At 73.6% G+C, this 10,344-nt stretch overlaps 1 protein-coding gene across 6 annotated transcripts; it reads right to left on the reverse strand.

Moving 5' to 3' along the window:
* Window positions 1–512: 512 nt before the first annotated feature.
* Window positions 513–9,316, reverse strand: DPF1 (double PHD fingers 1). 6 transcript variants are annotated; one of them, XM_064503098.1, is made up of 12 exons: window positions 9,150–9,316; window positions 5,756–5,916; window positions 5,070–5,162; window positions 4,876–5,003; window positions 4,028–4,117; window positions 3,871–3,949; window positions 3,621–3,752; window positions 2,031–2,081; window positions 1,241–1,360; window positions 920–1,032; window positions 764–845; window positions 513–692 (listed from the first exon to the last, which is right to left on the reverse strand). In XM_064503098.1, exons 1-12 carry the CDS (start codon window positions 9,179–9,181, stop codon window positions 622–624), a joined length of 1,152 nt encoding a protein of 383 aa, XP_064359168.1. In that variant the 5' UTR covers window positions 9,182–9,316; the 3' UTR covers window positions 513–621. The 6 variants fall into 6 exon arrangements, with proteins under 6 accessions (XP_064359168.1, XP_064359169.1, XP_064359167.1 ...); XM_064503099.1 differs by lacking the exon at window positions 9,150–9,316 and adding an exon at window positions 6,875–7,000; XM_064503097.1 differs by having other exon boundaries at window positions 1,241–1,303; window positions 4,876–5,162.
* Between the last annotated feature and the right edge of the window lie 1,028 nt (window positions 9,317–10,344).

Consider the following 10,344-nt stretch of genomic DNA (forward strand, 5'->3'; position numbering starts at 1 on the left):
CGGGTGTAAAAGGCAATAAAGGGCTCGGCGCGGCCCCCCCGGCCCCCCCCGGGCGCGGCAAGGAGGCGGAGGCCGGGCGCGGGACTGGACCAGGTTTAATGCACAGACACTCAAAGCACACGGCGGCACCGACAACAACACGACGGAGGGGGGGCGGCGCGGGCGGCTCGGCTCGCTCCGCGCGGGGGGCACCGGCGACGCCCGGGGGGGGTTTTTTGCATTTTTTTAATCCCCCCCCCAACATCCCGGCCCCCCCGTTTCCCTCCCCTCTTTGCACCAGGAACAACAGAAACCCACCACAGGGAAGAGCCGTGCGCGGCGGCGGCGGGGGCCGCCCCGGCTCGCCCCCCCCCCAACACCCCCCTCCCCGCCGTAATAAAATAAATACCCCCACGGTTTGGGGGGGGGCGAGGGGGGGGGCCGGACGCCCCGCGGCACTGCGGGGCGGGGGGGCAAAACACCACCCTCATTTCACATCATGCAACGTCCCGTCCCCCCCCCCGCCCCCCCATTCCCCCCCCCCCCGGCTCCGTTATGGCTTTCGCAGGATTTGGGCTGAGCGGCCGCGGCGCCAGGGCCCGGCCCGGCGGGGGGGTTCGGCCGCCGGCCCCCCCGGCCCCCCTAGGTGAGGGTGATGTAGGCTGACGCCTTCTCCTTCAGCTGCCGCAGACAGAGGTGGCAACTCCAGCTGCCTGCGGGGACAGCGGGGGGGTCAGTGGGGACTGTGCCCCCCCCGGCCATATCCCCCCCCCCCATCACCCACCTTCGGGGGGCTCCGCCATGGGGGGGCTCAGGCAGTACATGTGGTAGCCTCGGTCGCAGTCGTCGCAGAAAAGCAGCTGGTCCTGGGGGGCAGAGCACGGGGGGGGGGTCAGCGGGGTTTGGGGGGGGGCTATAAAAAGGGTTGGGGGGGGCTCACGTCGTTCTCGGAGGTGCCGCAGAGGCTGCAGGACTTGCACTCGATGCACTGCCACCGGTACGTGCGCACGGCCGCCGTCATGTTCACCGTGAACTGCAGGCACGAGGGGTGCCCTGGGGGGGGGCACCGGTCACCGGGGGGGCAGGGGACAGCACGGCCCCTCCCGGCCCCCCCCGCCTGCAGAGCCAGCTGCCGCCTTGCACAAACACACGTGTGCATGCACAGGAGTGCACCCGCAGGCACCCCCAGCACCCTAAATAGATATATGTATTTATATATACGCCCCCCCCGCAAATCGTGCCCCCCCAGGCCCGGCGGTACCGGAGCGTCCGCAGTCGGCGCAGGAGATGAGGTCCTCGGGGCAGCCGGTTTTCTTCGAGCCGCCTAGACAGAAATCACAATAACCGTTTGGTATGACCGTGCCGTCCGGGGCTTTCTTAGCTGTAAAACAGCAAGGAGACGCCGACATCAGGGCATGCAGCGCACGCGGACCCCCCCCGAACCCCGGACCCTCCCCCCAAATCCCTGACACCCCCCCAAAACCCCACCACCCCCCCAAACCCCCAACCGTCCCGGCCACACTCCCACCGCCCGCTGCAGGCACCGGGGCCCCAAAGGCTCCCGTCAGCTGCTAATGCCCCCCCCGATTGATAACCCACCCCCCCAATTGCTAATGCATCCCCCCGATTGCTAACATGCCCCCCCATTGCTAGTGCACCCCCCCATTGCTAATGGCCCCTAATTGCTAATGCACGCCTAATTGCTAACGTGCCTGCTAACTGCTAATGCAATGCCCCCCCCATTGCTGATGCCCCCCCATCATGCCACCATTGCCAATAACCCCCTGCAATTGCTCGTGCCCCATTTCCCCCCCCCAGCTATTGCACCCCACTGCTGATGCCCCCCCCAATACTAACAGCATCCATTGCTGCAATCGCCACCCCCCCCCCGCAGTGCCCCACTGGGGGGGCAACAGCCTCGTTTTAGGGCACATCAGAACCCACTGGCCCGGGGGGGGGTTATGGGGGGGGTTGGGGCAGCGCTGCCCCCCTGGAGGGCCGTGGCGGGGGGGGGGGGGGCCCTGTGCACCCCGGGGAGGCAGCGGGGTTACCTGTGTGTCTGCGCTGGTTTTCGGGGACCCAGTTCAACTCTTTGTAAAACTCTGGGGGGGGGAAGCAAGAAACAGGATGAAACTACCCCCCCCACCCCGGCCCCCCGCATTGCCTGGGGAGGGGGCACGGCAGGACCCCCCCCCAACGGGACACGGCAAGCCCAACCCCCCCCCGAGCTGTTGGCACCTTTGGGGGGGGGAACAAGGACCCCACCCCCTCCCCGCCATGCTGGGCTGGGCCCAGGCGTCCGGGGGGGTCCCCCCCCCCCCCGGGCGCACCCATCGTTCTTTGTGCGCCGTGCGGTGCCAGTGCGCAGGTTGCCATGGAAACCGGCAGGCGATGGGGAGCCACCGTCGGGGGGGGGAGCTGGGCACTGAGCCCCCCCCAATCCTCCCACCCACCCCTGGAGGGGAAGGGACCCCCCCAGGACTCCCCCATTGGATGGGGCAGGGACCCCCTCCCAGGACCCCTGGGACCCCCAGGTGGGGCAGAGACCCCCAAATAGGGCAGGGACCCCCTGGGATGGGGCACAAACCTCCAGGAACCCCCCCCCATGATGGGGCAGGGACCCCCCCAGGACCCCCCAGAATGGGGCTGGGACCCCCAGGATGGGGCAGGAACCCCCCAGGACCCCCCAGAATGGGGCAGGGACCCCCAGCACCCCTCAAAGATGGGGCAGAGACTCCCCAGGACGGGGCAGGGACCCCCAGGATGGGGCTGGGACCCCCGCGGTGGGGCTGAGACCCCCCCCAGACCCCCCCATGATGGGGCTGGGACCCCCGGGATGGGGCTGAGACCCCCCCCAGAGCCCCCAGGATGGGGCTGGGACCCCCGGGGTGGGGCAGGGACCCCCCTAGACTCCCCCAGGATGGGGCTGGGACCCCCAGGATGGGGCAGGGACCCCGCTAGACCCCCCCATGATGGGGCTGGGACCCCCAGGTTGGGACAGGAAGCCCCCTAGACCCCCCCAGGATGGGGCTGGGACCCCCAGGCCGGGGCAGGGACCCCCCTAGACCCCCCCAGGATGGGTCTGGGACCCCCAGGATGGGGCAGGGACCCCCCCAGGCTCCCCCAGGATGGGGCAGGGACCCCCCTAGACCCCCCCATGATGGGTCTGGGACCCCCGAGGTGGGGCAGGGACCCCCCCAGGCTCCCCCAGGATGGGGCAGGGACCCCCCCAGGCTCCCCCAGGATGGGGCTGGGACCCCCAGGATGGGACAGGAACCCCCCTAGACCCCCCCAGGATGGGGCTGGGACCCCCAGGCCGGGGCAGGGACCCCCCTAGACCCCCCCATGATGGGTCTGGGACCCCCGAGGTGGGGCAGGGACCCCCCCAGGCTCCCCCATGATGGGGCTGGGACCCCCAGGATGGGGCAGGGACCCCCCCAGGCTCCCCCAGGATGGGGCTGGGACCCCCAGGATGGGGCAGGGACCCCCCCAGGCTCCCCCAGGATGGGGCTGGGAACCCCAGGATGGGGCAGGAACCCCCCTAGACCCCCCCAGGATGGGGCTGGGACCCCCAGGCCAGGGCAGGGACCCCCCCAGCCCCCCCCCCCGGGCCGGGGCAGGCCCCCGGCGGCCCCGCTCACGCTTGTGGTTGTTCTTGCGGTGGAAGGGCAGCGCGTGGCGCTCGGCGTTCTCCTCGCCCTCCTCCTCGGCCAGGTGCGTGTGCGTGTAGTGGTAGCTCAGCCCCGGGCGGTTCTTGTACCGCTTCCCGCAGACTGGGGGCACGGGGGGGGGCGGGGGGGTCAGCGGGGCCGCAGCCTGGAGTGCCCCCGCCCCAGCGCCCCGCGGGGGCCAAGCCCTGCCCGGACGCCTGGGCCCCCCGGCCGCACTCACTGTCGCAGACGTAAGGCTTGTCCCGGTCCTCCAGCGTGGCGGCATCCTGCCTCTTCCGCATGCCCCCGATGCCGTAGGCCTGGGGGGGCGGGGGTGAGGCCGGGGCGCGCGGCCCCCCCCCGGAGCCCCCCCAGCGCCCCCCCCCCCCGGCGCCCACCTTGCCCTTGGCCTTGTTTTTCCGCCGCGGGGTGTCGTCCTCCAGCTCGTCCCCCTCCAGGTCGTGCGGGAACTCCCCCATCGGCTGCTTCTGCAAGAGCCCGGCCCAGGCACCGACGCGTCGACGGACGCGCGGACGGACACGCGGACACGCGGACACGCGGACGGACACGCGGACGGACACGCGGACGGACACGCGGACATGTGGACGGATGCACGGACACGTGGACTCACGGACACATGGATGGATGGATGCACAGACACGCACGGACAGACACACAGACACGGGGACAGACACATGGACGGACACACGGACGGATGCATGGACACATGGACGGACTCACAGACATCCAGACAGACGCATGGACACGGGGACAGATGCACAGACACATGGACTGACAGACATGCAGACAGACACACGGACATGCAAATGAACACAGGGACATGCAGACGGACGCATGGACACGTAGACCCATGTAGGCAGACGGCTGCACGGACACGCAGGCAGACACACGGACACGCAGAGTCAGGCACACGCAGATGGACGTGTGGACACGCAGACACACACACGGATGCACAGACAGATTCACAGACGTGCACGTGTATGCACAGACACGTGGGCAGACGCACGGACACGCAGACGGACACATGGACAGATGCACAGACAGACACCGGGCCGGCCGCCCTCCCCTGCGGATCAGGGACGGATGGACGGAGGCTGGAGGGATCGATGGGGCAGGGCAGATGGATGCACGGGGCAGGGTGGACAGACAGACGGACGGGGCAGGGCGGATGGACAGACAGACAGACGGGGCAGGGCGGATGGACGGACAGAGGGACGGGGCGCACCTGGCAGTCCAGCACCGCCTCCTCCTCCTTGAGCTCCGTCTTCTTGTCGCCGGGCTCGGCGCAGAGCAGGGCCTCCAGCACCGGCCCCTCGGGGAGCCCCCCCTCCTTCTTCAGGGGGGCCTCGCAGTCTGGGGGCAGAGCGGGCTCAGGGGGGGCCGCGGGGCCGCCGGGCCGCCGGGACCCCCCGCACTCACAGGGCCGCAGCCGCGGGTCCTCCAGGATGTTCAGCCGCCGCTTCTTACGCCAGCACCGCGCCGGGTAGGTGTAGATCTGCCCCGGGGCCAGGCCTGGGGAGCGCAGGGAGGGTCGCTACGGCCCCGCCGCCCCCCGCCCGGACCCCCGCCCCTCCTGGGGGTGCCGGGACACGACACGGGGGCCGGGGCTGCAGGGGAGCAGGCAGGGCATGTGCGAGGGGGGGTAAGGGGATGCAGGGTGGTGGTGGGACACCCCTGGGGTGCAGGGGGACAGGGCGCACGGGGACGTGGCAGGGTGCACGGGGACAGGGCGCACGGGGACGCAGCAAGGTGCATGGAGACGGGGTGCACGGGGACCTGGTGCATGGGGACGCAGCTGGGACGCACGGGGACACGGCCAGGGCTGCACGGGGACGCAGCGAGGGTGCAGGGGACGTGAGCAGGGGCACGAGGGGACGCAGCGAGGGTGCAGGGATGGGGCCATGGGTGCCCGGCGACGCAGCGAGGGTGCAGGGGACGTGGCTGGGGGCGCAGGGGGACACAGCGGGATGCCCAGGGATGCATCAAGGGTGCAGGGGGCCGCGGCCGTGGGTGCACAGCGATGCGACAGGGTGCACGGACAGAGCTGCCCGGGGATGCAGCGAGGGGGCCGCGGCGGGGCGCGGGGGGGCCGTGGCGGGGCTCACCGGGCCCCCGGTGCGTCTTCTCCATCCAGATGTAGCAGTTGTTCTGGGCGACGCCGGTCTGGGAGTCGAGGAAGGGCAGGCGCATGCTGCGCTCGGCGCAGAGCCGCGCATTGTAGCTGCGGCAGTGCTCGATGGCCTCGCGGTAGAACTCCTCCCCGAGGCTGCGCGGCAGCGGGTCAGCGCGGCCCGCGACCCCCCGCCGGGCCCAGGCGTCCGTGCCGTGCCATGGGGGCCCCGGCGTCCGGGCCCCGGCTGCCCCCCCGCACCGGGACGCTGGCTCCCTGTGCCAGTCTGCCCAGCCGGGCGCCCCAAATCCCCCCGAAATAACCCCGAATCCCTGCAGCCAGGATGGAGACCCCCCCGCCCCAAATCCCCCCGGACTGTCCCCAAAACCTTGCAGCCGGGACAGAGACCCCACACACACCCCAGCCGGGCGCCCCAAATCCCCCCGGACTGTCCCCAAATCCCTGCAGCCGGGATGGAGACCCCCTGCCCCAAATCCCCCTGAACCACCCCCAAATCCCCGCAGCCGGGACGGGGACCCCCCATCCCACCCCAAATCCCCCTGGACCGACCCCAAATCACTGCAGCCGGGATGGGGAGGGGGACACAGACCCCCCCGGGGGCCCAGGCGTCCGGGGGCTCCGGCCCGGGGGGGAGGGGGGGGTGACAAGTGCTTGGCAGCAGGTGTCCGGCGGGGGGCGCCGGGCCCCGGACGCCTGGGTCCCTGCCCGCGGGGGGGGGGGGGGGCGGGGGGTTGGAGCAGGGGGGCGGGGTTGGGGCCCGGACGCCTGGGCCCTCCTCGCCCGCCGCTGCGGCCGGGGCAGCCGGGACCCTCCCGGCGCCGGGGATGCGCGGAGCGGGGCGGCGAGGAGCCCCGGGGGGGCGGGGAGCTCCGCAGCGGGGCCTCCCGGGGGCTCCGGCCCGGTGCCGGTGCCGGTCCAGGTCCCGGTGCCGGTCTCGGTGCCGGTGCCGGTGCCGGTGGCGGGAGCCGCCCCCCGACGCGGGGCGCCGCGGGCGGCGGCGGCGGCGGCGCGGGCGGGGCCGGGGCGGGGGGGCCGCCCGGGCCGGGGATGGGGCCGCCCGGGCCGAACCGGGCCGAACCGGGCCGGCACTCACCATTTGAGGGGCTTGTGCAGCGCCGTGGCCATTTTGCGCCGGCGGGGCCGCTCCGCCGCTCGGGCACGGGGAGGGGGCGGCGGGGCTCAGCCCCCGCTTCCCACCGCCTCCCCGGAGCCCCCCCGGCCCCCCCCGCCGCCCGCCGCGCAGGGCCCCGAGCGCCCCCCGCCCCGGGCCCGCCGCCCCCCCCGGACCCCGCCGGCACCGGGAGGGGGGGTGGGGGGGGGGACTACAAATCCCGGCATGCCGCGCCCCCCCCGGCCCGCCCCCCCGGCCCCCATTGGCTGGGGGGGCTGTCAGTCGCGGCAGGGGGCGGGGCTGATGCCCCACCGGGGGGGGCATCCCCGCAGGGCTGCACCCAAAACGGGGGGGGAGGGGGAACCCCCCCATGTGCAGGGGACCCAGGCGTCCGGGGCTGCCAGGGCCCCCGACCCCCTGCGGGACCCCCGGCTCCGCGTCCCCGGGGTGTCCCCTCCCCGCCCCCCGCAGTGACAGCCCCAGCGGCACGCACACGCCTCGCACACGCCTCACACACGCCTCGCACACGCCATCAACGCGGACCCAGCGGGCCGGGCACACGCGGCCTCGTGGGGGCACACGCCTCAACGGGTCAGGTACACGCGGCATCGCGTGTGTGCACACCCCGTGCACACACTGCATCACGTGTGCACACACGCACACACACACACACCCCGTGCACACACTGCATCACGTGTGCACACACGCACACACACACACACCCCGTGCACACGCTGCATCACGTGTGCACACACACACACACACCCCCCGTGCACACGCTGCATCCTGTGTGCACACGCACACCCTGTGCACACGCTGCATCATATGTGCACACACCCTGAGCACACACTGCATCACGTGTGCGCACACACACACACACACACACACACACACACACACCCCGTGCACACGGTGCATCGTCTGTGCGCACACCGCGACAGTCCATCCACCTGCGGCCTGGTGTGTGCAGATACACCCCGACAGGCCGTGCACACACGGCATCACTTGTGCACATGCACCAACAGGCCGTGCACACGCAGCCTGGTGTGTGCAGATACACCCTGACAGGCTGTGCATGAGCAGCCTGGTGTGTGCAGATACACCCCGACAGGTCACCACCCGCAGCCTGGTGTGCGCACACACCCCAACAGCTCCCCGCATGCGACCTTACCCACGAGCACACGCCGAGGCACAGTGCACTCCTGCACCTTCCCAACAGGTTACCCACACACAACACCTGCACACACACACACACACACACACACACGCACACCCGGCCGGCTGCTGGTGCACGGCCCCACGGTCACACGGACACGCTGCCCACGTCTCTGTCCCCAGCCCGGGTGCCCTGGGCACCCCGGACACCCCGGACACCCCGGACACCCCGGACTGCTGCGCATCCTGTGCGCCCCGGACACCCTGCGCACCCCCGACACCCTGAGCACCCCCAACAGCCCAGACGCTCTGGGCACCCCGGGCTCGTTGTGCACCCCCAACACCCTGAGCACCCCTAGACACCCCCAGACACTTTGGGCACCCCGGGCTCATTGTGCATCCCAGACCCCCCCAGACGCCCCGCACACCCCCAGACCCTTGGGCTCGCGGTGCACTGCTGTGCACCCCAGATGCCGCAGGTACCCCAGACCCCCCCAGGCTCGCTGCGCACCCCCGAACGCCTCCCGCACCCCAGACCCCCTGTGCACCTTGGAGAGCCGAGGCTCGCTGTGCAGCCCGGACACCTCATGCGCCCGGGCCCCCCCGGCTCGCTGTGCAGCCTGTGCACCCCAGATGTGCCCTGCACCCCAGATGTGCCCTGCACCCTGTGCACCCCAGACGCGCTGTGCACCACCGTGCACCCCAGACGCGCTGTGCACCCCAGATGCGCCGTGCCCCCCGGACGCTCGGTGCATCACTGTGCCCCCCGGACACCCCGGACACGCTGTGCAGCCCCGTGCAGCCTGTGCACCCCAGATGTGCTGCGCACCCCGGACACCCTCTGCACCCCCGGCTCGCTGTGCAGCCCTGTGCCCCCCAGATGCGCCGTGCACCCCAGATGTGCCCTGCACCACTGTGCACCCCAAACACGCTGTGCACCCTCTGCCCCCCGTGCACCCCGTGCACCCCGGGCCCCCCCGGCTCGCCGTGCATCACCGCGCGCCCCCCGCAGCCCCCGGGGTCCCGCGGCCCCGGCCCCGCCGCTGCCCCCTCCCGCGGCCGCTGCCCCCCCCGGCCCCCCCGGCCCCCCCGGCGCACTCACGCCTTCAGCGGGTTGTGCACGGCCGCGGCCATGGCCCCGGCGCGGCTGGGGCCGAGCAGCGCCCCGGCGCCTCATTCATCCTCCGCGGCCGCGGCCGGGGCCGGGGCCGGTGCGGGCGGCCCCCAGCCCGCCCCGCGCCCCGGCACCCTGGGAAATGTAGTCCCGCCGCCCCCCCGCGCCGCCCCCCCGCGCCCAGCCCGGCCCCGCCGAGCCCAGCCGAGCCCGGCGCCGCCCCGGCACCCTCGGGGCGGGGGGACGGGACGGGACGGGACGGGACGGGACGGGGGGGGACCCTGCCCCACTGCCGGTGGCATCCCGCGACCCCGCCCGGCCCCGAGACCCCCGCCGGGACCCCCGCCCGCACCCCCCGGGTGGGACCCTGGCACCCCCCGGACCCCCACCCGGCCCAGACACCCCCGCCCGCACCCCCCGGGTGGGACCCTGGCACCCCCCGGACCCCCACCCGGCCCAGAGACCCCCGCCCGCACCCCCCGGGTGGGACCCTGGCACCCCCCGGACCCCCACCCGGCCCAGACACCCCCGCCCGCACCCCCCGGGTGGGACCCTGGCACCCCCCGGACCCCCACCCGGCCCAGAGACCCCGCCCGCACCCCCCGGGTGGGACCCTGGCACCCCCCGGACCCCCACCCGGCCCAGACACCCCCGCCCGCACCCCCCGGGTGGGACCCTGGCTCCCCCCGGACCCCCACCCGGCCCAGAGACCCCGCCCGCACCCCCCGGGTGGGACCCTGGCACCCCCCGGACCCCCACCCGGCCCAGAGACCCCCGCCCACACCCCCGGGTGGGACCCTGGCACCCCCCGGACCCCCACCCGGCCCAGAGACCCCCGCCCGCACCCCCCGGGTGGGACCCTGCATCGCCCCGGACCCCCACCCGGCCCAGACACCCCCGCCCGCACCCCCCGGGTGGGACCCTGCATCGCCCCGGACCCCCCAGCGGGCCCCTGGACCCCCGCACCAGCCCCATAGACCCCGAGCGCGACCCCTGCCCGGACCCCACGGGCGGGACCCTGGGGCAGCCGAGACCCCTGCCCGGACCCCCCGGCAGCACCCTGCGCCAGCCCAGACCCCCCGGCGGGACCCCGGGACCCCCCAGACCCCGGGCGGGACCCCTGCCCGGCCCCACAGGCCACCCAGCGGGACCCCGGGACCCCCCAGACCCCGGGCGGGACCCC

The sequence above is a fragment of the Dromaius novaehollandiae genome, chromosome 34, assembly GCF_036370855.1.
Source record: "Dromaius novaehollandiae isolate bDroNov1 chromosome 34, bDroNov1.hap1, whole genome shotgun sequence".
Taxonomy (NCBI): Eukaryota; Metazoa; Chordata; class Aves; order Casuariiformes; family Dromaiidae; genus Dromaius; species Dromaius novaehollandiae.

Excerpts from the sequence above, each read along its gene's own strand:
- DPF1 (XM_064503095.1), bottom strand. The coding sequence starts at position 9,181 with ATGGCCGCGGCCGTGCACAACCCGCTGAAGGC. Across the intron at positions 3,753-3,870 it reads CAAGCCTTACGTCTGCGACA|TCTGCGGGAAGCGGTACAAG; the intron begins GTGAGTGCGGCC and ends CCGTGCCCCCAG. Across the intron at positions 1,361-2,030 it reads AAACCAGCGCAGACACACAG|CTAAGAAAGCCCCGGACGGC; the intron begins GTAACCCCGCTG and ends GCTGTTTTACAG.